The 25,232-nt window shown below is 41.0% G+C and overlaps 1 protein-coding gene across 1 annotated transcript; it reads left to right on the top strand.

The window, feature by feature from the left end:
• Positions 1 to 19: 19 nt before the first annotated feature.
• PLCXD2 (phosphatidylinositol-specific phospholipase C, X domain containing 2) lies at positions 20 to 24,402 on the top strand. Its single transcript, XM_014947364.1, has 4 exons — positions 20 to 184; positions 14,242 to 14,702; positions 15,852 to 16,093; positions 18,778 to 24,402. The coding sequence occupies exons 1-4, from the start codon at positions 40 to 42 to the stop codon at positions 18,938 to 18,940; spliced, it is 1,011 nt and encodes a 336-aa protein (XP_014802850.1). The 5' UTR covers positions 20 to 39; the 3' UTR covers positions 18,941 to 24,402.
• The last annotated feature ends 830 nt before the right edge of the window (positions 24,403 to 25,232 follow it).

The following is a 25,232-nucleotide window of genomic DNA, read 5'->3' as shown; positions in this document are numbered from 1 at the left end:
CCCGCCCCTGCGGCCCCACTCGGCTCTCCTAGGCCGGGGATGAGGCCGCCGGCCGGGAGGGAGGGCGGCCGTCGGCGGCGACGGTGGGCGGCCGCGGGGGCCATGGCGGAGAGCAACGCGGACTGGATGGGCTCGCTGCCGGCGGCGCTGCGCTCCTACCCCCTCTCCAACCTGGCCATCCCGGGTAAGGCGGCGGGGAGGGAAGGGGGCAGAGGAAGAGTGGGGTGGTTGGGGTGCCGGGAACCACCGGGGCCTGTCCCCGGCCGGCAGGGCCTGCGGGGCCTGGCGCTGAGGGGAGTCTTTGGCGGCGCCGTGTCCCCGTGTCGTGTCCCCTCCCCCCTCGCCTCTAGCGAAGCCCTTACCGGCGCTCGGGGCAGGCCGGGCTGTGCCCGGTGCTGTGGCTGGAGGCAGAGCCCTGAGGCACCGGCCCGTACAGTTCAGGGTGTGCTTGAGGCGTAGCGGCCCTGCGGGAAGCCTTGCCCTCGGGCGTCGGCACCCGGCTGGGCCTGAGCACCTGCTTGTGGCCGCCACGGACCCGGTCCCTGGCAGGAGAGGAGGGAGAGCGTAACCTCCTGGGAACGGTGCTCTCAGCCTCCAGCCGGGTGATCTGCTTGTTTCACTGCCTTTAAACCAGGTGGCTGTGGCGTCCTGAGGTCCCCTCTAAGGTTTTTCAGGTTGCTTAAGCAAGGCTAAAGGTAGGTCAGGGGAAAGGTTTGTTTACGTTAGATCTAACAGCTGGAGGGCTGTTAAATGGACACGTCTTTTGTGGCAGAACTTAAGTATGGCATGTCAGTGGGAAAAGAAGAGTATAGCATGGTTATGAAATTTCCCAATGTATGATGTTACGCTGTAGACACTATAATACCATAATAGCTTATAAAATTTTTATAAGCACCTTTCCACCTGAACTTAAAACAACTAACTCCTAGCTCCTATGCAGAGCTTTTAGATTAAGAAATTGACAAGTGTAGGTGTCATCATTTCTGGGTCACGGATTGACAAACTGACAAACAAGGCAAGCAGTAGATGACCCGAGAGTTACTTAGGAACTGGCTGACTTTCCGTGTGTAAAGAGCAAAATATAATCTAGTATCTCTTGTAGATGTCAAGAGGGAAGGTTTTAGGGGCAGCTACTGTAGCAGCTCATTCTGATGCTGGATGTTAGGCTTTGGTCATTAGTAGTACAGGCTTGATTTTTGTGGTAGTGCCTTAGCTTATTGAAACTCTCTGGGCATGTGGAGACACTTCCCAGAAACAGAGTAACCTGACTCTTTTGTACCATGAGAGATAACCACAGGACACTTGAAGCACATAAAGAAGGGGCTGTACACCTCCTGTGGGGGTACCACAGCACTCATTGCTGTATTATCTGAAGTAGAACAGTTGAAATGCAATGTTTTAATTTGAAGTAGCATCCTTCCCCCTGAAAGTAGAAAAAACATTTTATATAACCCTGTTCATTTGAGCAGGTAATGGGGGCAGAAAGGAAGTTCAATGTTCATAGAAAATCCAGGCAGCTGCATGCTTTGAAACTTCTGGTGAATAAATCCTTCTCTGTTTTAGTGAACAGTAGTAAATCAACTTCTTGTTGCTGTGGCAACTTAAAGTGTGTGAAACTTTGCAGAATGTTATGATGTAGGTTGCATTAGGTGTGTTGCCACTGACTGTCACTTAAAATACTGGTTGTGTGTTTGTAGCAGAGAAACCAAGGAAATGAGTTGTCATTTCAGCAATGTCATGCTGCTTTTAAAATGAGGAGTGTTTTTATTGAAAATGCTTGCAATGTTTATTTGTGGTCAAAGTTAGTGTATTTTCTAATTACTTTCTTGCATGTGCCTCATGCAATCTGTGAGTGGAAAAAAGACATTTTGGGTAGATGTTTTGAGAATTTATTTTTTTTATATATTTTAATACAATGATTATTTTGTTGAAGTGGATGTTTGGTGGGGTGCTTCACAAAAGCAACCTTTTGGGGAACCAAGGAGATATTAGTAGCAGGATGCAAGGAAAGAATTGTACAAAACAGGTTGCAGTTGAGGCATGTGTGTACAGAAGCCGAATACCAATGAAAGCCAATGCTGTCTTCAAGAGAGATGAAAAGTAGGCTTCAGGTCAGAGAAGCACTTTTGTCTGTGCCTTATACATATGTATGGCTATGACAAGTGTGGCGTGCTTTTGTCCATCTCTGGATGCATTTGTTTTCACTGCTGGAGTGATGGATTCAGCTGGGGTTTGGTTTTGCTTCTTTTCCCCTTCCTACTTCCTCCCTTTTGAGCATAGGAGCAGAGATGTGACTCTAGTGAAGGTTGAACAGTTGAAACCCTAAAACATGGTTTCATTTTTAAGTTGGCACTCAAAATCTTGAAACTGTTATTTGGTTGATTTTGGTTTGTTTTTTTTTACTTTGTTGCACTTTGCTGAAATGCAGCATTTGAAGAATAAAAGATTCTACTTATTTTTAAACAGAAGGGATAAAATGTTAGCATTATAGGGCTATTTAAAGTGAAAGAATTGATAGCATACACAGAAAAGAAACTGCTTGGATTTAATTCATTGTATAGCATTGTAAGTGGGAAAATCTTAATAACCCTCTCTTAGGAAGATAAGGATATCTATACAGAGTTCTCCTTCATCTGTGGTGAACGGTTCTGCTTTTGGAGCTGTTTGTTTTCATCTTTAAGAGGTAGCTGTGACCTCTGAGGCTCTCTTTAACCTAAATCATCCTATGATTCCCTGAGCTATTAAATGTGGTGTGAAGCATGCTACTGGATATCACAAACTCATTGTTGGTTCAGTCCTTAGAACTGATAACGCACAATGTTTAAGATGGGTATTTCATGAGGTATGCCAGTTTGGTGTGTACAGGTGGATTTAACTTTGTGCTCAAAACAGAGAGACTGAGAAATTTGGGGTCATCCTCCAGGGCTTGGGTGTGATCATTTGTACAGTTCAGTCTTTTCTATTGTTTCTATTGGATAAACTAGATGAAATTCTACATGAGCATAGCCTTGTCCAAGGAAAAGAGATGATGTTTCCTGTGCAATGTCATAAGAGAAGGAATCTCTTGCAATGAGAAATTGGCAAATATCAAGTAGCTAAAATGTCATCAACTTACATGCATACAATGTAGTCAACAAAATTAACCACCTTCCAAGTGGTGACCTTGTGTGAAACTCTAGAGGGTTTTCTCTTGATTATACTCCAGACTAATCCTCTTTGAATGTGGGTTTTAAAAGTGAACTCTTAAACATTTTGGTTGTGAACGTGACCCTTGGCAGGGTAGTATATTGCATATTATAGTATGTGTTTAATCTCAAGCTGTTTTACTCTAAACAATTTTATGAAATCATGTACATCTCTGACACTATTTTCTTTGGTCATCTCTTGATCTGTATCTGTTGGTTTTGTAATTTCCCCCTGAAAAATGGAACATGAGAAAAAGCTGCAGTATTGTCCCTACTCTGCTTTCAAAGTAAATCGGCTATTTAAAGAATTTGCTGGAGAAGCCTAACTTGTTTCTTGCTTTTACTTGCATGTTGATAATTCATAGCGCTGTGGCATGTCCAATTTGTAGTGTTTCATTTTGAGTATTTGCCTTTCTAAGTAATTTTTGCAGTATCACAATTAACTAGGTGTGAGAGTCTGAGAATTCTCTCTGCTTCTGAAGATAAGCACCATTTTCCAATGCAAGTTTATACATGAATACTTGTATTAGGATAGGTGAAACACTTTTTCTATCTCAAGATCCGCTTCCAGAGATCATAAGCTTGTGCTTGTTGTCTAGTGGATGTTCACTGCCAACTATCAGTGTTTATAGAGTGCTTTTAGTCCAGACTCCAAGGTTCTGGGTGAATGAAATTTGCAGAAGAGTAGGCAGTTCTGTTTTCCTTTGGGTTGGTAATAATGCATTTCAATAATGCTGTCTGGGTTATTCCATCTTTGGATAATTAAGAGCTGTGACAAAACAGATGTACTTGCAATTTTTGATCAAACTGTATCCCTTCATTGGTTCCCTTTCTGGTCAGGCTGGTTAGTGTGATTTCCCCAGTGCTGACTTTTTCCTTGTCTTCTAGAGGAAATTAGTGGTCACTTAGGTAGGGATCCACTGCTATATTAGAGGGTAAACAAGCACTTTTCTGCAGGAGCACCCGCAATAGTTATGGGTGCCATTTTGTAATATAAGTAAGCTAATCAAACATCTCTTCTGTCCCCTGTTTTCCCTCCTCCACAAGTATGAATGACCACGTTCAGCAAGCTAACCTGATAGCTTTTCAGTATTGATGATGTTGGTTTAGTGGGACTTTTTTTGAGAAATGGTTCCTGCCAGAAAAGCTTCCTGGAACAGCAGTCCATGGGATTAAGCAGAGCCTAGGGTGGGCGATGGAGCATGCGGCTGTCCTGAGGGAGCGTGAAGGTTAACCTGATGTGTCATGGTCCTGCAAATATAGAAAGATGTCAAATGGCTGTATTTAGAAAACATGGGGGATTATATTTTCTTTCACGTAACTTTGGTGAACCTGCTATTGAGGAAAGAATTAAGCTTAGTTGGGAAACAATTAATTTGAATTGAGTTCTGATTCTGTTTCAGTTTAGTCTTTGGAGAAGAGAGCTGAAAAATAGTAAATTAGAAAAAGTGTTTTAGTTCAACACTTTGAAAGGTGATATGAAAAAGAGACGGTTAACAACAATATTTGCATCCTAGATTGTAAGACTTCATTTTTAATCTCAAAACATAAATGTTGGTGGTGTAGGTAAAGTCTTGTACATTAAAGGCTGATTTGAAATACTGAAAAAGTTTTCACCACCAAAAGTCATTTTTTTAGAAACCAGGACATATGTAAAGCTAGGCAGAGTGCTTTGCTCGTGTGGAGAATGCAGGCAGCCTGCATCTCTGGGGAGAGGTAGGGCAGCTCCTCAGTCATTGATCTTCTGGTGGTTCACAGAGCCTTTTCTGTCATCTTCTACTGATCCCACCTTGCGTTTTAACTCTCTCCTCTGAAATGTGGAAGGATGGCCAGGATCTCATTTTGAAGCAATGAAGAACAATTGTGATCTAGTGCTTGTTCCTGCCCACATCAGGCTGAATGATTGGTGGAGAGCAGCTTATGGGATGCTGGGTTATAGGTAGCCAGAGCTGATGAAAAAGCTGAAGGGTTGCAGTTCCAGAGACATTTTTTTTTTAACAGAAAATAATCTTAGCTCAGTTATGGCTAAAATAAACTATACTGAAGAGTTGAAGTAATTGTTGAAATGTCTTGGGGTTTTTTTTTTCCACTAATCTCTGAGGATAGATGTTTCCTTGGCCTTCTAAAATATAAATGTTGGTCTTTTGCTCCAAACTACAGCACTGGTCAAGCTGCTTGATTTTTTTCCCCCCTACAACACATATGTTTTTCATTAGCTTTTAATTGAATAACTTTCTATAATTTGTTCATGGGAGAGTCAGTAAGACTGGCTGAAGCTTTCTGTACTACAACATACCATAGTATCCACACATCACTGAGAAGGTCACCTAAAAAAAGCAGAGGGAGAAGCCTAATGCTTTTGTTCTAAATGATCAAAGCCCTACAAAATGACCAGCCCTGGAAAACAGTTTTATGCATACAGCTAGCAGGCAGTCTTAATGAGGAGCAGCCCTACCAGCCAAGCCTGTAGTTAAGGCTAAAGGTGGGATGTAGAGCATGGAGGGGTGTGTGTCCTATGATAAGCTGCTGTGGGTTACTGCTGGGTGCTTGCTCTGCTCTTGTCCCAGTCACACAGGAACACCTGGAGCTGGTGGGTCCCTGTGCATCTCCCCACCCACAAGCTCTGGTCAGCTCTGCTGTCCTGACAGTGCAACTGTTCAGCAAAAGCCATATGGGCTGCTTGTCTTTTAGTTGGCCAAGCAGAACTGAAATGGTTCTTAAAAGAAGCAGCAGTCCTGTCCAATTAAGAACTAGACACTAGTATCTTTGTTGGACTTGATTTATTTTTTTTTCTTTTTGCCTGCATGACCCTGAGGTGAGCTGCTGAACTTGCTAATGCTGTGGTTTTCTTCTGTCTTTGTTCATGGGCTGGTGTGTGCTATGGATGTGGCTCCTGAGGGGAGAGGCGGCAGTGAGCTTGAGACTGCATCCTCCTTTCAAAAGCACTCCTTTAGAGTCCTAATGAAAAGGATCATTGAATCAGCTAAACTGGCCATCTGTTGGGTTAAAGCTCAAAGGGAGTAAATATCTAAGATTAACTTTCTGATTCACCAAGCTTTATTTTCCATCACAGTTTAATTGGCATCTACCAATCAATGAGGTAGTAGCCATTAGAAGAAAACATTGCATGAGTATGGTGATGTTGGATACGATTTGTAAATGCAGAATTTTCAGGATAAACTTTTATTGAAGGGACAGTTTACTATGTTGGTCATCTACTTCACTGTAGCAGCAAATCTCAACCCTTGATAGAGAGGAGCTATTAAATTATCTGCATCACTGTACTGATGAGAGTATCTAAGGGAAGTTGTTCCACTATTTCCCAAGGAACAAAGTGTTGCCTTTATACATCTCTATGAGAGAGACTGGTGGGGCAGATAGTGAAGTAACTGTGCTGGGTCTGTGCAAGAGTTCTACTGATAAACTAGCCCCAGACCTTAGGGATTCTCCTTCTTAAAGGACTACTCATCTGTTTAGCCAAAAATGACGCCTTCTGGAAATGTCACAAAGTTTTATTAAGACAGTGTATGAAGATCTTCTTTTTTTCATCAGGAAAAGCTTTCTGCCTTTATTAAAATCTGTGTGCCCTAGAGAGTCACTTCACTGCCTGCTGAATGAGTGCACAATGTGCTAAAGTTTTACTTCAAACAGAAAAAGCCTGGAGTGGGTCCAGAGAAGGGCAACGAAGCTGATGAGGGGTCTGGAGAATAAGTCTTATGAGGAGAGGCTGAGGGAACCTTAAACTGAAAGGGTTATTAAGCACTGGAATGGGCTGTCCAGGGAAGTGGTTGAGGCACCATGCCTGGAGGTATTTAAAAGACGGGTTGAAATAGTGCTTAGTGACATGGTTTAGCGATGTTTTTTTATCAGAGTTAGGGTGATGGTTGGACTAGATGATATTAAAAGTTCCTTCCAACCTAGACAATTCTATGATTCTGTGGTATAAATGGTGGTGGTTCTCCCGTGTTGTGTGAAAGTTCCAGTTTGCCTGCTCTTCCAGACAAGATGTGAAAAGAAGGAAAAGAACTCTGTAATGAAAACAGAAAAAAAAATATCAGGTTGTTGGTAAATGGGAACTCCTTGCTAAATCACACAAAAAAACCCCTTAATGGCAATAATTCCAGCCAGTGCCAAACAGATTTCTCCTGGCTGGACAGAAAAGTGAACTACCATGTGTTACTGTGTCCGAGACAGTTATAAGCATTCCCTTTCTCTCTGTACCCCTTTTATTTCCACCTCCCACTCTGAAAGGGGCAGTGGGGGAAATCAGGGTAATTCTTTGATAGGGAGAAGAAGTTTTCCTAAGAGGATTTGGTCTGTTCTAGGCTTTGTCCTTGCTAATGAGACTGCATTAAGAATATCTAAAGGATTCTTCTAGGGTTTTATTAAAATACAAATATCTCAATAGTTTTACATAATTATCAATAGGATGTTTGTTATTCCTGCCTCTCTTCCTTTTGCTGGGCAAATTAATATGAACTATTTGACTTGCTTTTCATTAGTGATGAGCTTTTAAGATGTTAATCTTTTGATTAGAAAATCTGGATTGTTAATGACCTGAATCCTGGGGACTTCTGGGCTTTGAGAGGCACTTTTGTTTACACCGTTTTTCCCTCAGTTCTGGCACACTCTTAGAAGAGCGTATGTGGGGCAGCCTTAACTTGCTAGCACTTGCATCCTGTGTTTTTGGAACTCGATTCCTGTGCTCCTAGATGTTTTGGCGATGTTTTGCTTGCTGTGCTGTGTTGTGTGTAGTGTTTAGTAATATATGGGGAATGTACTTTGCATAGTGAGCAAAGCTTGCTCTAAGAAGTTTGGCGTCACTACAGCCAGGGTGATTCTTTGTCCATAAATGACCCTTTAATGCTTTTAGGGGCTTGGTACAGTATGTTGACCTTTCTTTTTACAAATGTTTAACATAACAGAAGAGGTTTTCTTGCATTTTTCATCCAGTTAATATTCCATTTCTGTGAAGATTAGATCAGACAAATTAGTGTGACCTAGCTAAACTTACTGACAGTGCAAAAGGGCACTCACCTGGCTGTTTCTTGGTTAGACGGACTTGTGGAATGTGTCTTTAACTGCTACTTCTGACAAGTCCACAGCCTTGCAACCAGGGTATATGCAGTTACAGTGATATAACTGTAGACGTGTTGTATCTGAAAAAAACAGGAGTTCTTGTCTTGTTTTCAAGTAAGTGGCAATGCACAAATGTGTTCTCATGTAGACATACTTTTGTCATCCTAGGAAGATAAATTTACAAGATTGTAAAATGACACCAGAATTGGTGAGATGATACTGATCCCTATCCCTGTGCTGCAACAGTATATGGAGAAAGTACTGATGTGGAAACAAAAGATAATACAAAGCGATATAGCTAGTAATTGGTGAAATTTGAGGCTTAATAACATTCTGTTGATTAGTGTCATTTGTTTGAGCTACAACATGGGTTAATTTGACTATCTGTGACTAAGTAGCATGACAAATAGACACACTAGAAAGCTAGACTTTGCTGCAGATGTGATGATAAAAGGCTGCTTTCTAACAATTAGCATAAAGGCTTCAACAAAAAAGTCATCCTGAGCAGTGAAATACAATCTATTTAACATACAAATTGAATTGAGAAGCGATCTATTTAACATACAATTAACTTGAGAAATTAGTGTAAGGAGAATAAAAAGGGGCTTAAAGATAGGACTAAAAATTAATCCGTTGTTGCACTTGTGGGATAAAATTAAGAGGACTATCCATCATTTTAACAGTCTGGCATCTGGAAGATCTCTTTAATGCAGTTCTAACCATATCATAGCCTTTGATGGTTAAATAGCTGGGCATCTGATGGGATGTGACTGCTTTCCTTGAAGCTTCCAGTCCTTGTCAGATGAAAGAAAGGAAACCAAAACAGAGCAGCCATTGTCTGTTACTCTGTAAGAGCTGCCAGCTGATTAGCAGTCCCCTAATTTTTTTTTTCTTTGTGCAGACTCTTTCATGCTTAAATTTAATGCTTGCCACTTCATGCTACGCATTTTGGCCTATTGGAAGGAATTGGCAAATCCTTTGTTTTATTTCCCATGCCTAGCTTGCTCTTGGGAAGGGCTGAGCACCAGATTGATGCCATGTCAGTGGAGCAGCTCAGTATGGTTTGCAATCTGATTGCTAATCTGGTCTCATGTACAGTGACTCAAGAGCTGAGCTGCCTGTGCAAGAACATGCCCTTGAGGCAGTTCACGCTGGGGTTCTGGACTCTGTTTGCCTAAAGGACAATGAAAGCTAAGTTTCTTGACTCTTCTGTGCCTTTAGATTTCTCAATCTGTAAGATGGAAGTTTTAAATACTTGAGTTTGTTAGGTGCTTTGTTCACAACCAGTAAGTGTAAGGAATGGATTTGAGTCAATACAGGGTGCTACTTATTTTTAAGATGTCAGGTATCATCTGAAATGTTTTGCTGACGAGACTTCTTGAACTGATTTAACTTCCCTGAGAAAGTGGTCAGTATAATTTAGAGAGATGCACACCATTGGGCAGGGGTGATACAGACCATAAAGAATGTCTCATACATGGAAAATACTTTTCTGTGTATGTCACTATGAGAGTTTTGTGATGCTTGCTTTGTTTATCAACTGCCAGCCCCTTTGCTGTTACTGTACAATGTTATAACATCTAAGTATCTTCACACATCCTTGTGTTAGACCTTAATGACAATGCGGTTAGCAGCTCTGTCTTGGTTTCAGCTGGGATAGAGTTAGTTTTCTTTCTAGTGGTTGCTGTGTTTTCTGATTTGGTATGAAAGGAATGTCAATAATGCACATTGGTTTAGTTGTTGCTAGGTGACATTTATACTAGTTAAGGATTTTGCACATCCTTGTGTTAGACCTTAATGACAATGCGGTTAGCAGCTCTGTCTTGGTTTCAGCTGGGATAGAGTTAGTTTTCTTTCTAGTGGTTGCTGTGTTTTCTGATTTGGTATGAAAGGAATGTCAATAATGCACATTGGTTTAGTTGTTGCTAGGTGACATTTATACTAGTTAAGGATTTTGTCAACTTCCCATAGAAGCTGAGAAGGAGCATAGGCAGAACAAGGGAATGGTCAATGGAATATTCCATACCATACATGCCATGCTTGGTGTATAATGGGAGTTGGCTGGGGGCAGGAATCTGTGATGACTGCTCAGGTTGGGCAACTGATCACGGGGTGGTGAGAGTGATTTGTCTTGTATTTATTTTTTCCCTATTATTATTATTTTACTTTTCTGTTATTGTTGTATTAAACTGCCTTTATCTCAACCCATGAGGGTTTTTTTTCCTTTTTTTTCCCCTCTTTTTCTCCCCTCTTCTCCCTGCCCTTCTGCAGGGGAAAGGGGAATGTGTGAGTGGCTGCGTAGTCCTGGTTGCTGGCTGGGGTTAAACCACAATGAGCTCTAATGCTGAGCTGCTAACAAGATGGGGCTGGTGCGCTCCATGCTCCTGGTGTATGTTCTGGCCTTTACTTTTGAAATTGTACAGGATTGGGTTGATTTAGATTACGCCTTTTTGGAAAAGAAATCAATGCTGTATCCGGGAACCAGCCTGCTTCCTGCCATGGCTGCACAATGGCTAGGCCTTTCGTGAAGTTTAGGCACAGAGCAAAGGAGAGCAGGGATTATTTTGACATTATGATGTGATCAGCTTAGCATGTAGCTTAACATCACAGCTAAGCTATGTTAAAAGCCAGTGACTGAGCTGGTAACACAGTGATCTTAAAGAATGGCCTGGTGGATGATGTGGATCCTCACCTAGCTCTTACCTCTCTGTGCAACAAGTATCCAGTGCTGTTGCTTCAGATTTTCAGTTTGCTTTTCTCTTACTAGAGTAAAAATGTTCTGGGTCCAGGTTTGGCCTAGATATTTCTCACAGTTGGTGGCTGGCCTTCTGTAAATGACCACTGAAAATCTAATTTAACTTCTACTGTGTCTTTCCACCTTCAGTATCGATGATGGTCCCTGTCTGTCCTTAGGAGGTGGTCTTCTACCAACTCTGTAAAGAAGAACTTGTTTTTCAGATGCTTCAGCTCACATTCTGCTTGAGTGTATCTAGGTATATGTGTTGACTTCATTGTAGATGAAAGTCATGTTTCCTAGACTTTTAAGCACAGCCATGGGGCAACAGTTTTATGGGTTTTCTCTAACCATAGAAGTGTGTCACTTACAGTTCAGTTTTACAAATAGCTTCACTGTTAAGGAGTACAGTTCTTATCGCATGTGTTGAAAAAGTTGCAGTGTGTGTGATTTGTTTTCTTTTTCGTTGCTTTCTAGAGCTATAAATAAAACTCAGTTTGTGATAGTGTAAAGAGAAATTTGTTCTTTGTATCCTTAAATGTGCTTCTTACGTGGCAATCTACAAAGGGCTTTTCTAGCTGTGAAGCGTGTGATCAAACTTAGCAAACAAGCTGTTTCTTGGCTAGGATTTGCTTAGCTCTGAGTTGAATACAATATGTGTGATGCTAGATAAAATTGTCATTCCTCAACTCAGATTTATCAGTGACACTGTCTGAGGGACCATAATGGTACAAGTGACTTCTGTAGACAGCTCTCTAGAGGCTGCTTCACAGTCTTAGTTTAAATGAAAACAAAATGTTTCTTATGCCCTTATTCTAGGATATTAAACAATTTTCTAGAGTGACCTAAATAGAGGAAGAAATTCAAATGGATGGAATTGAGAACTTAAACACAAACACCCACACAAAGTAAAACAAAAAACCCTATGGCTTCTTTGTGCAAAGTAACTCATTCAAAGGCAGAAGACAAGCCCCTTGTGGTTGAGTCTCCTTTAAAAATATTGTAGAATGAGCCCTTCAAGCTTCTGCTGTATAGAATCATAGAATGGTTAGGGTTGGAAGGGACCTCAAAGATCGAGTTCAAACCCTCCTGCCATATATGAAACCCAAACATCTGTGAGTTGCAGCTTGTGGTATGAGCTAGGCCTTATGTGGCTTTTTCTGAAATATATTCACTACATTTTGATCCTATAACTTGTTCAGGGTTACATATTTGTAGGTGGAGAAAAAAAATCTAGGTGTCACTCTAAAACTGACAGCTACTTTTGTATGTAGTTTACTGTGACAGGTACTAAATAGCTCCTTAAGCTAACATCTTTTTAAAAACACCTTTTTTGTTACTTGTCACTTGTTTCTAGAAGACTGAATGGAAAAGCCATGAGGCATGCTTTTACAAAGACTGTGATAAATTCATGAAGATTTGATAAGAATTATTTTTTAGTGTTCATTTGTAAATCCTCAAAACTAACCTTCATGGTTCCTTTTCAGTACTTCTGAACTAGTTGGAATTTGTGGAGAAAGAGTGTATTTAAGGTTGTTGTGAACTGATGTTTGGTATGCGCACAGTCTGCACCTCCATCTGGATTAAAAAATCATGACAAGATAATCCAATTGAGATCATAATCTTATTTATAGCTCTGACCTTACATCCCAGGAAATGCATCAGTCTTCAAGTGAGCACCAGTACACAAATAACAAATTTGGGTAAAGGAGACTGTGAATGCTGCAGATGTTGTCTTAAAGTTGGAAATGACAAACTGGGATTTTTTTTTTTAACAGACTTGCAGAGTGAGGTGGAGGAGGAAATTATAGAAAAGTATCATTCCAGAAGAAGGGACAAGAGCCCTGGGCATGCAGGAAAGGTAAAAGCAGATGCTGGCAGCATGGGGCAGGGTCACTGCACCCCCCAAGGCAGCTGGAAAAGGAGCTGCTTGTGACAATCAGAGGTGGAGGTGCTTTTCCTGTGCTTCAGCAAAGTGGGCATCCAGGAAGCAAGTGGAGTTTGGCTTAATGGGGAAGCTCTCCATCTGCTGTCCTGAAGGAAAAAAGGGAAGCAGGGCTGTTAAGTGGTGTTTCTTCATGGCTGGGGATTCACAAGAGAAGTCACGCCTGGAGCAGTTGTAGTTTAGTTATAGAATGCTGGTGCCTGGTGTAAATGGTTAGAAATCCCTGTTAAATCTCACTCTATGATAGATCAACTTCTGCCCATCTTTACTTAATGCTGCCCTGGTAGAGTGCAAACCAAGATAGGCTGCCCTATTACTCTTTGTTCTGCTATTGACTTGGGATACTTTATTGACTCTGAAGCTGTTATTTTGAAGGATTTCTGTTATGTCTCAGTTTTGTTTCCAATTAATACTGATTTTTTCAGTTTGAGGATTTTTTTCTAGTGAACACAAATTTTATACTGGCGATGCAGTTTCTCTGCCAAGGTACAGGTTGTGTTATGGGAGCTTTGTCAGACATTATTTTGGCAGGGATTGGCCGTTTTGATTGTTGGCCATCTTTTTTAGTGAATTTTATGTTCGGCATATCTGTGGTCAGTGCAAGGCCCTGCCAGGTAAAAGACACACTCATTAACTTGTTTAATGTGAGCTTGGTATCTAACCAGAAAGTAACTGATGATCTACTCAATTATTCCACCTCTAAGTTCAGCCAGTTGTTCAGATTCCTAATCATTTATTTACCATCTTACGGGTTAGGTGGTATGTGCTCATGAGGCATGTGCATGTACAGATCCCTCTGTCTATCATGGGAATAAATATATCGGTTCCAGGAGCTCTGGTGTATTAGGTCATGATTGGATTTACCAAGTGGAATGAAAATAAAGCCTCAGATTCTTTCAGTGAAGCTGGACTCTCTTTTCAAATCAGTGATATACTAGGCTCTGGGAAAGCTCTAGTAGTTTGTAAACAAAGTAGATTGGTAGTTTGTAAACAAAGGTTAGAAGGATGTTTCCCTCTACCACTGATGTTTGTCTTAAGGTAATGGTTTTTAGAGTGCACTGAAATTGGGAGCTCACACAAGAAAACAGTTCAAATCAGGAACCTTAAGCCTAGCTCTTGTTGTACAGTTAAGGAAAATTAAGGTGTAAAGGATAGTCTGAAAGACTCACACTTGAGCATAACTCTTCTGTCACCCTGCCCTGCATGTAGGACTTCTTTCAGTTTACGGAGCACATGGATATATGTGTTTTGGGGGAGTCAGTTTTCTAAAATTAAATATTCTTGGCTTTTCTTTCCAGGGTCACATGATTCTTTCAGCTACTGGGTTGATGAAAAATCGCCTGTGGGACCAGACCAGGCCACAGCCATCAAACGTTTGGCCAGAATTTCTTTGGTTAAAAAGATAATGAAGAAATGGTCAGTGACTCAAAATCTGACTTTCAAAGAGCAGTTGGAAGGTGGCATCCGCTACTTCGATCTTCGTGTATCTTCCAAACCTGGGGAAATAGGACATGAGATTTACTTCATACATGGCTTGTTTGGCATCAAAGTATGGGAAGGGCTGAAAGAGATCAACACCTTTCTTGAGCAGCACCCCAAGGAAGTAGTCTTCTTGGATTTCAATCACTTCTACGCTATGAATGACAGCCATCACTTCTTCCTGATCGACAGGATCCGCTCGGCATTTGGATCCAAGCTTTGTTCCGTTGAATGTGTAGAGTACGTGACGTTGCAGTACATGTGGGAGAAGAAACACCAGGTAGGGAGAGGATGTATGATGTTTTCCAAACCCAAAAGGTTAAGGTTTAAATAGGGAGCCTGGGTGGTTTCCACTTAAAGGTATTGGCCAAGGACACTGCTAACAGCCAATTTAAAGCCCACTGGGGCCTCCTTTATGTAGTGTGTGTTTTTCCCTCTGTTTATTTGCAGCTGTGTAGCTCTTCCATCCGTGGTGTGGCTAGACTGCATCCTGCTCCCAAGCATGTTCCTTAAATAGTTAAATGATAGTGTCCTTGGAGCCTTGTGCTTCTTACAAATGGTTTTCCTTTCTGGAAGAGTGTGTTGTGCTGATTTGTGTTGGTGAGGATTTGATAAATTTGTCTTTTTGGCTAGTGTGAAGCATATAAGCTTTAACATGACGAAGGCATGGTAGAGAATTTCTTAGCTGCTTTTCAGGTATCCAGATCTGTAGTGGCAAGATTAAATGCCTCTTCTCTGTGGTAACTGCTCCCATGCATACACACAAACTGAGGAAAGGGTTTCAGCAACAGCATGTAATTCTTAAACTGTAAAATGCATGGGGCTTTGAGGAATTCCTCTGAACTGATGCTGTCGGTGCTGGGGTCCAAAATGAATAATTTGTAAGTTTGGGTGCTAATAAAAAGTGCTGCATCTTTGTGCTGTCCTCTTATAGAGAACCACTTTACAAGGCATAAAATGGTGACACTTGAATTAGAGAAGACTTTGCTGCCAGCAAGACTGACTGTGGCATCTCCTGCAGTAAGTGTGAGTGGAATGCCGTTGTGCCAGTCAGCCCGGTAGACTTCAGCCACGTAATAAGAGTTACGCAGAAGATGGCAAGACTGCTAAAATCCTTAACTTCAAGTACAGATGTAATAGTCTCTGACAGTGCTTTGAAATGCTTTTAAGCTGAAGTCTTTGAATAACATTTCAGTATACTCCTGGCAACTTTTTCACTTTAAAGGATGACCCTGAGAGCATCTCATTTGTCAGCAATAGTGTAACAAGCTTACTGACACTTATGTTGAACAGCTTCTTTTTGTTCTTTTTTCCCTGCTCTGCTAGCTGCAGCAGTACTGTATAAGCATAAACCAATGCAACATCCTGCCTCAATATAAATAACACAGCTGTGATTTTTTTGTTTACTTTTCTCCTTTGTTCTTTTTAGGTTCTTATATTCTACCACTACCCTTTGTATGAGGAATACTCCTTCCTGTGGCCAGGGAATAAAATGCCAGCGCCATGGGCTAATACAACCAATGTGCACAAACTCTTACAGTTCCTGGAGACCACTCTTGAGGAACGAAGTCGTTATGGGACTTTTCATGTTTCTCAAGCAATTCTCACGCCTCAAGTGAAAACGATTGCACGGCATCTAATTCGTGGTCTGAAGAACACACTTGTTCATAGGTAAGGACTTTATTTCTCACTTTTTTACTTTGTTTCATCTTGAAAGAGACATGGAGTAAGCAAGGAACTGACATGTTTGCTAAAGACTTAAGCCTTGCTGAAAACATGCCATTTTGCTTCATTACTATTGGTCATGTGAGATCTGCAGTCAATAAAAAGAATTGCTTAAAATCATTAGGGTATCTATATAAAGTATATGTGTGTGTATAGGGTATAACAAAGTATCTAATGTAAGTGTTAAGTGTTCTTCCTCATAATCGGAGCTCTTTCTGAATGTTACTTCATAAAGCATGGGCTGGAACTGTTGGTTCAAAACAATAATTCATTTCAAAGTAACTGAACTTGAATTTAGGGGAGGGGAAAAAAGCTTTTGCCACAGAGGAAAATTGCATATTTATGGACTTAGTTTTGCATTTGTTTGTACAAACCTGTCTAGTAATGGCCAAGGAAGTATGACAACAGGCAGTATTTTATCTTGGATTTTTTTACCAAAAATTAGATTAACAATTTCACTTTTTAAATACAACTGACTGTTGTTACAATTTACTTGGCCATTAGAAGAGGGGTTTGCTTTGAGTAGCACAGCGTGCCAGTGATTTTCAATAGTGTTAACAGCATGACCAGGATAGGTGCCATGTGATTTTATTTTATGGCGTTATCACCTTGTAGCCTGTTCACTAAAAGTTGCCATAACTGTAACAGCCCTGGTGGGATCTGGTCTCCTGGCTCACTGTTTAGTATTCCCTGTTTTGATGTCACTAACAGCTAATCTTGCCATAATGATATTAAGTTCTAAATTACACTTGTATAGGTGGTCACAACTGGTCTACTTTGATCAGCAACTAAAAATTAACCAGTGAGATGAACCAGCTGCTGAAGATGTATGTTTATGTTCCCCTTAGGAGAATTATTGGTCACTTTAGAAGCAATTACAGTATTATTATTTTGAAGTTAAAATCAATGTAACTTACTTTCTTAACCTTCTTTTCTATAAAGAGCAAGTGGTGTGCTTTTGCAGTCACAAAGGTTGTTGATGGAAGTAAGGAAATTCCAGGTGAAGTATAAATCATGGGAGTTCTGTCTCCTTCCTGTTTACAGACGTTAATCTAGCAAAAGATAATTAAATCCAAATGGTGTTTGCTGCAGTATATTAGTGTCTCCACTCTGGCTTGGGGCTTTGCCCAAGTCTGCTCAGTCACCAACAGACACTAGATGGCGCTCCGGGGCTTTGACTGGCGTGTGCTGGCACAAGTGGCACAAGTGTAAATACGGATGCTGCTTGAGGGTACTTAACAGCACGGATGTAACTAGCTCTGCATACTGTGTATTAAAGGTACTGTTGTCTTGTGATTAAAGGAAAGAGCGCACTGAATTTCTATTTTAGAGCTAGTAAAGAATCATGCGATTTCATGGAATGGGCAAGCAGTTTTGTTTCAAGTGACTCACGGCACATACCTGAGCTGTAAGCCACTGGAAGCCTGCCTTCACTCCATCCCTTTCCCCGGGCCCCATCGTCACCACTTGTTCAAAAGTAAACTGAAAATTTAAATTAAAGGCAACTGTTTGCTAAAGCATTATTGCTCATATACATTTACACATGCTAGCTGATTTGTATGTGTAAATGTCTTTGCAGTTCCATGTAGGTGTCTGCCTTCTCATATGGAAACTTTGCCCTGAATATGCGTGTTTAAGTGTAATTGAACTCTTGCTAAAGGAGAAATGTGCAACACTCACATGTAGCTGGCTAAAGCCTGTGTCCATTAACAGAGACAGTAATTATGCCTCCACTCAAGTTTTCTCTTCTTTTGATTCTTGACAAGATCTTCTCTTTTCTGGAACAAGAGCTATGGGGTGTTCTTAGGGGTTTTGTTTTTTCTTCTCCATCCTGTTAGCTAATTTGCCTACCATCCTCTCATATAATTTTGTATGCATGTTTTGGCACTAACTTGTCTTTAACTATGCTGAAAACCCTGTGGTTTGCATGTTCAAGTGCAAAAAAGCTTGTGCAGACTCTTGACTTGCACTCTGTCCAAGAAATGATTTGAAATTTCTCCCTATGGTAGAATTTCTAACTCCATTTAACTTAATTCCTGACACACCTCACCTTTCTCTGTTTAGTGATGTATGGTGGGATGTTCAACACCTATGGACCTGAGGGCTTGATTCTTGGGTTGGTTTCCCTGGTCCTGTTGCTCTGGGTGGGTCTGGAGGCTGAAAAGAGTTTGGTAGAAATGTAGTGTGCTGCCCCAGCAACTTTTTTCCTCCCCACCCTAAGGTGGAGGTGGGCAGGGGAACATCTTGGGCCTTGCCTTGTGCTACACTGACATCTGCTGTGAGGATAAGCTTTCAGTTTAATGTGTACTTGAGCAAAACCAAACCACTGTAGTGCAGTGTTAAATCCTGAAGCACGGTCTGCTCAGGGAAAACAGAGTTCACAAATGTTACTTTGTGTGTATAGTATTTTGGATTAATGATTGACCCATATTTGTTTGAGAGCTAATTGACTGTATGCTATGTTAAAGGCTCTTCTCATCAAGCTAGTTGCATTTTGGGTACTAGTTAGGACCTGATCACAAATGTGAAGTAATAACATAATTTGCAAACAGCATGATATATTTGAAGTAGAGTGTGTATATAGAAGAGTCTCTTAAAATGTCTAATTTTCTTTATTTCACTTTCTTTAGGAACCTGCCCATGATTTTAAATTGGGTGAAAGCACAGAAACCAGGTGTTATGGGCGTTAACATTATTACATCAGACTTCGTGGAGCTGGTTGACTTTGCTGCTACAGTTATCGCATTAAACGACCTTCTTTTAGAAGAGGATGAATCTGCAACTAAATCCTGATTGCTGGGTCCCCCTTGTGCTCCTCAGTGGACATCTTTGAACTATGCTAAATGTTTTATTTAAGCAAAACCTACTGTAATATCTGTTTATTTAAAAAAAGTTTTCTAGAGGAAACGTGGTTAAACAGCACATACAGGCAGGTCCCTTCTCCCAGTGATGTGTGGATCTGAGGGGAACACAACGTGCTGTCTGTCCGTGGCTACGTGTTGGACTAAGTTATGTGCACATCTGCTGCAGTCCAGCATGGTGTCTGCCTGCCAACAAGAGGCTGGCCTCTGAAGCAGATGTACCCGATTATGCTGCGTGTCTCCCTGGTGACTGGCCTCACCATCCCCTCCTGTGCCCATCCTGCTTATTTCTCACCACCAGGACTCAAACCAAGGATCGCTGCTGATCCCTTAGCAGCAGTGTGACCAGGGTGACCGAGATGGTATTGCTCTTGAGCCACCTCAGGTGTAGCTGGGCTCAGCTGGAGGCTGCTGCTGTATTCATTACTCTGTCTGAGACACTACTTCTGACTTACTTGAAGAAAGAACATTGTCGTTGTTCAGGGGGAAGCTTTTACTCTGTGGTGAATATCCAAACTGTCCTTTGGGCCTGAGAGGTGACGTCTTGGCACCCTCTGCCTCTTTGGACTCCAAACTCTTCCTCTGGACCTCTTCGTTTTCCTTTAATATATCTATTGCAACTGTGTTTAACTGTGTCTCTTTTGGCATTTATTTGGAGACTATTTCAGCCTTCAAATTATTGGGATCATAACTTACAAGTCTGAATTCCTGTTGTGAGACTTTGAGAAATCGCAGTGTAACCTTTCTCTTTTGCTTGCTGGTCATTTGTTTTTTCCATCCATTGAGTTTTCCTTGGGGGAAAGTCTCTCATGGAGACGGCCTTTCTCTGGAAGGAGGTGGGCTAAGTGGGAGTTTGCTTGGTATTCAAGGAACTGGAACTGACAGGGACTGCTCAAAATCCAAATATTGACTCTCTGATTTGCAATGTGTTGTGACTGTTGTCAGAGAGCCACAGTGATGGGTGAGAATTTTCCCCAGCCTGCACCCACTTGTGATAAAGTAAGCAATAATCTCACAAACACAGGCAGGTGTCAGTGCTGCTGCTTTCTGTAGTCATACTGTTTTGTGTTGATTCACAGCAAAAAGTGACCATGTGTGCTTGAGCTAATGCAGTCACATGTTAGTACTTACCAGCGCTTAACTGACTAGCTGATAGCAGTCTTGCAGTCTGATTTCTTTGGTTAAAAGAAAACAACAATGAAACACAAAAGTTGACTAATTAGCAGGTACTTCTCTGCTCAGTCATCTTTCTATAAAGCAACTTGGTGCAGTAATTGCTTGGTGATTATGAATTTGTATTAATCTCTAAAGATGACCCATTCTATTGTAAATAGCTTATAGCTATTTTATTCAAAAGAAAAGTGAATTTTCAGATTTATTATTTATTGTTATTTTATGCTGTGTCTGCTATCACCATCTGACAGCCCAGAAAAACCCAAAACCTCTTTGCTTGTCACAAACTGTGAACTCAGGACAAGTTTATCTACAGATTTGTAAACCTTGCCTGTGAACCTTGGCCAAGTTCTGAGCAGACTGTAACCTGATTTATCTGTTTGTTGCATGGTTTTCATTAGAGTTCCTCAAATTTTTTTAACCAAATCCTTTTTCTAAGGGAGTTGGGGGGTGTCTGTCTTTTAAGCTGTCTTTCTCCTTCCCTCTTGTGTTTTGGTCATGGGGGGCAAGTCATGAAAATCAGTTTTTTGGGAACTAAAGTTCAAATTTCTAGTTTAAAACTTCCTTTGAAAACCCCAGCAGAAGGTTTTTATTATTTTGGGTTTTTTTCTTGTTGATGAAACTGTTGGAACCCGTTGTGAACAACAGTATTTTGTTGGAAAAGTTACTTAATATACCTAGGTTTTCCTTAGCTGAATTTTGTGTTAACCTACTTCTCTTGTGGCCCCAACTGAAACTTCACAATAGTGTTAATTTTATGGGTTTGGTTTCAGTGGTCTTTTAGCTGCAAATTGTCTTAGAGGTCAGAAAAACTTGTTTTGAATGCTGATGAGGCTGAAATAGTGTTTGCAAGGTTTCCTGCAGAACTGGAGGACAAGGTGAGAAGGTGCAGCAAGTATGATGTTTGTGTTAGACCCTTAATATATTGTACTGTATATATCTACCTCAAAAGAGATTTATCAGGCTTAACCAATATTTATATTGTGTGTGCACAGCAACGACTGTGGTATTAGTCCTTCGTTGTATTTATTTGAATAGAGATGTGATGGTTGTAACTCAGGGCTTTGGTTAGATATTTTTAACTACAAACTCAGAAGTTTCTCTTAACACGTTGGCTGTTAGCTCTTGCCTCTTGAAATAGGATAACGGCATGCTAGGTGTTAAGAGTGTTAGCAGAGGGAAAATAAATGGAAAATAGCTTTAGGATTAATGAAGTGAGGAGGGAAAAAAAACGCATTTCTGTAAGTTTGGCCTGTCTAAAGACTTGCGTGTCATTTCAGAGCAGTGCTTGATGTTATGCCTCTATGTGAGGAACCTGAAGGTCTCACTACTGAGTTGGGTAATTGGCAGATACAGTTGTCTGCAACAGGGTATCTCCTGTGGATTACTCTGGGCAAAATTAATGCTGGTGTATAGAATTAGTTTTAGGGTAGTCCTAAACAATCTTAAGCAATATGAACTACCTTCCTTGTGCTACGCATTATAGCCCATGACAAAACTACCTGTACAGTAGGCTTATCTGTCTGACACAGCACCACAACATACCCAGATTTCCTCTCACTCTGCAAAACGGAACTCACCTAGACTTTATTTTCTGGCATTATAAAAATAAAAAGGTGAGCTGGGCAGGAAGGGAGGATCAAGGAAGTAGGTTGGAAATTTGCATGCAGTGCCCATATTGAAGGTGTGGTAGTGTTTAGCCAGGTTTCAGGAGCAGGTCTGGGAGGTGAGTGGCAGTGGCTGCAGCCCCTGCTGAGAAACTGGTCTGAGAGTCTGGCCTCTGAGTGGGCTGCAGCTGAGTACAGAGCAACTAACAGCCTGCCAAGTCATGTATGTGTGAGCTTGAGGAAAATAGATTGGCATGAATGCAGGAGAAGGCGGGGGGGTTCCTTGCAGGTCTGCATCAACACCATCTGTTGAATACAGTGGTTGTCCTGCTTGTATCTTCCCAAAGCAGTAGGGTTCACTTCCAAACAGGTGAGATGGAAAACTCTCCCAGAAGAATTGTTCTCAGGACTTACCTGCTCTGTAGGTGCTAGAAGAAAAGCCAGGAAACTAGTAGCTGCTTGAGGCAAAATACTTACTTGAATTGCATGTTCTTGAATAATTACTTGCGTGGTTTGTTATTATAAATTCAGGTTACTTATACACTGTTCTCTGACTTGTTTCTCTTCCTAATGTGCAGTCACTGAATGCCAGGCACACCGGTGGTATGCCTGTTCTGCTGGCACTGGTCCTTGCCATGTGCAATTCAAGGGCATACCTGAGGCATAGGAGACCTCTGTATGTATCCCTGATGGGAAGCAGCAGGGAGAATGTTGCTAGGAAGCATATATAAGGTTTTTAGTGTCTTATTGTTTGCTTGTATGTGAAAACAAAGGAGTTATTAGGAGTTATTCAGACTATCAATCTCTCCACTCCTTATTTGGGAACTGCTGTCTTGATATATGTATAACTGCAGAGGTGGGAGTCATAATGCTGGTTGTTATGAACAAAAGACAGATTCCTTCTGTCCCACTTGATCTCAAGAACTGAAGGATTACCAACTTGCATGTGTTTGCTGTGCTGGAGGGGATCCCACTGGAGGCAGCTCTGGCAAGGCAAGTTTCAGGGGTGCTGTGGTCAGTGAGAGAGGTGAGACTAGGAGTCTCTACAGCAGAAATGCTGACTGCAAAAAGGGCCCTTTTCTGCTAAATAAATTCTCTGGGGAAGAAAGGAGCAACTCGGGGAAATAGTATCTTTGCTCCTGACACATGCTGTTTTCTGCTGCGTTGGTACTGAGTTAGTAGGTTGCTGTTTAGAAAGCACCTGTGCTGTAAAGCTGAAGGAGCACTTTTGAGCAGGGATTTTTGGCTCAAACAAGTAGAGCATCTGCCAAGATGCTTATCTGTTGTTTTCATCTGGCTAAGCCTTTGGAACTACTTATTTTGTGTATTTTCCTCAGGTGTCAGAGTTCATTGTTTTTTCTATTATCTAACAGACCAGGGTTTAGGACTTTTAGGGATAAATAGTGGACATAACCATTTTGATTTAGAACTGGATTACCCATGGAAGACTGACAGAACATGTGACTTAAGGTTTACTTGAATATATGATATTTAATAAAGAGTCCAGATGCACTTTTAATAAGACTTTCATCTAGTCTTAAGCATGTTGTTACCAAATATCATAAGTAATGTCATTGGTCAGAGGACCACTGTCTGGGACAAAAATGAGGCAAATTTTCAGTGTTTTGTTGAGCACAGAGAGATTGTCTAACGTGAAGAACAGAACTAATCCAAAACTTCATTCAAAATTCATACCAGGTCAAGGTGTAGTGCTTTCGACAGTGGAAAAGTTTTGGTGTGGTTGTTTTTTTTTTTTTGCTTTCCTGGATGTCTGATAAATTCTTATTACAACTTTGTTTTTTGACTCAACAGATGGGTAGAAGAGCCAGAGCATATGTGAAGAGCAAATTTTATGCTAAGGACATGTATGTTGGGCTTAGTCATACCTTCCAATGATAATCCTGTTAGCTGTTTGGTTTCGGTTGTTAATTCAGTCTCTATTTCATAATAAAAAAATCAGTCCCACTGGTTCAATATATCTGTCTTGTTGAAGAAGCCTGTGTACTTCTATCAGCATATTTATTTCTCTACAAGTCTTACCAAGTAAACAAGCTTTAGCTTTTAAGTATAGGGACTGGAATAGGAATGTCAGCTTTAGAGCTGTTTGCTGAATCTAATTATATTTTATATAACTGAATATTTATGTATTTTGTGGTGTTTATTGAAACAGTACTTCTCTTACCCTTTGTTAGACCTGTGATAACTTCCTCTGTATCTCACTTAAATTGAACTGCAATGTGTTCTGAATTGTAAAACAGTATTGATCAGTACATTCTATATAAAAATAGTTTTCATGGTTCTTTGATTTTGCTAAATGTCAAATTTATTTTGGAGTTGGATTTTTTTATTTGTACTATTTATACTTTCTTTGGAAGTGGGCAGAGGGAACCAGGTGAAGAGTTACCTTTTCCCAATTTGTATTTTGTGCAGCTGCTCTTCTTTCTCTTGGCAGCTTGTGCTTTACCCACACTGTCCAATTCAGTTTTGTAAAACCAGGATGCCTCATTTGAACTGCAGATAAACTTGGGGTTAACATCTGTTTCTTTGTTTTACTCTGCATCTATATCACTGGGGTTTTTAATCCTGAGAATAAAAGTACAACTTGAGCTAATCATCCTTATTCTGTATTCTGTGATGCTGACTGTTTTGATAAACAAAGATTACATTGTGAGTCTGTTGACATCAGCTGAGCTCAGTTACTGATGCAGAATGGTGTCATTGAGGGGGTTTTTTGAGGTCCCACATCTTGCTGCACTTGTGTACCCTGGGTAGTCAGGTCTGGATGATGTTTATTTTGAAGACATGCTGAGGACCTCTCTGTGGCAGTAACAGTGCAAAGTGATTAGAAAACTTGGAATGCTTGCAGTTGCACGCATGCACAGTTGCACCTCTGCCTGAACACACTGGAGCTAAAGCATGCTAATGCATGGACCCAGTTGTATCTTGAAAGGCAAGTACAGTTTTTGTGCTGCATTTCCTGCTGTAGCACAAGTGATGAAGCTCCATGGTAACGCTTGATCAGGCAACAAAATACTGATTCCCAGAGCCTGGGCTAATGTTGGATGCTTGTAACCCACTGAGATCAGTGAGACCCTTCCTTTGGGTTGTTTTCAGCTTCTCCATCTTGAGAATGTGGGAGTACCAGGGGCAGGGAGAACGGGGAACAGATGACCTGAATTCCCTTGTGTTTTCAGACACTGGTAACTGATGGGAGCTGTGTCTGTGGGTTTTGGTGGTTTGTGTTTTGTTTTTTTTTAAATCCTAAAGGTAGAGCTGGAAGTTCAGATTCTAATCACTGGTGTCCCTTCCTGTTGTCTCAGACCTCAAGGTAAGTGTTTACAAGCGAGACTAACTTAACAGTGACTCACACACATAGCTGGCCATGGTCTCAGTAACTCCTCTGAAATGTGCTGTAGGCAGGGTGTGTGCCACTAGTTTTTACAG

This window comes from Calidris pugnax, unplaced genomic scaffold (assembly GCF_001431845.1).
Source record: "Calidris pugnax isolate Ruff unplaced genomic scaffold, ASM143184v1 scaffold95, whole genome shotgun sequence".
In the NCBI taxonomy this organism is placed as follows: Eukaryota; Metazoa; Chordata; class Aves; order Charadriiformes; family Scolopacidae; genus Calidris; species Calidris pugnax.
The sequence above is the reverse complement of the archived record's forward strand: the minus strand, read 5'-3'. Positions and strand labels throughout refer to the sequence as shown.

Bases quoted from the DNA above. Each gene is read 5' to 3' on its own strand.
- PLCXD2 (XM_014947364.1), top strand. From the start codon at position 40: ATGAGGCCGCCGGCCGGGAGGGAGGGCGGCCGTCGGCGGCGACGGTGG. The intron at 185-14,241 runs GTAAGGCGGCGG...TTTTCTTTCCAG, and splicing joins CTCCAACCTGGCCATCCCGG to GGTCACATGATTCTTTCAGC. The intron at 14,703-15,851 runs GTAGGGAGAGGA...TGTTCTTTTTAG, and splicing joins TGTGGGAGAAGAAACACCAG to GTTCTTATATTCTACCACTA.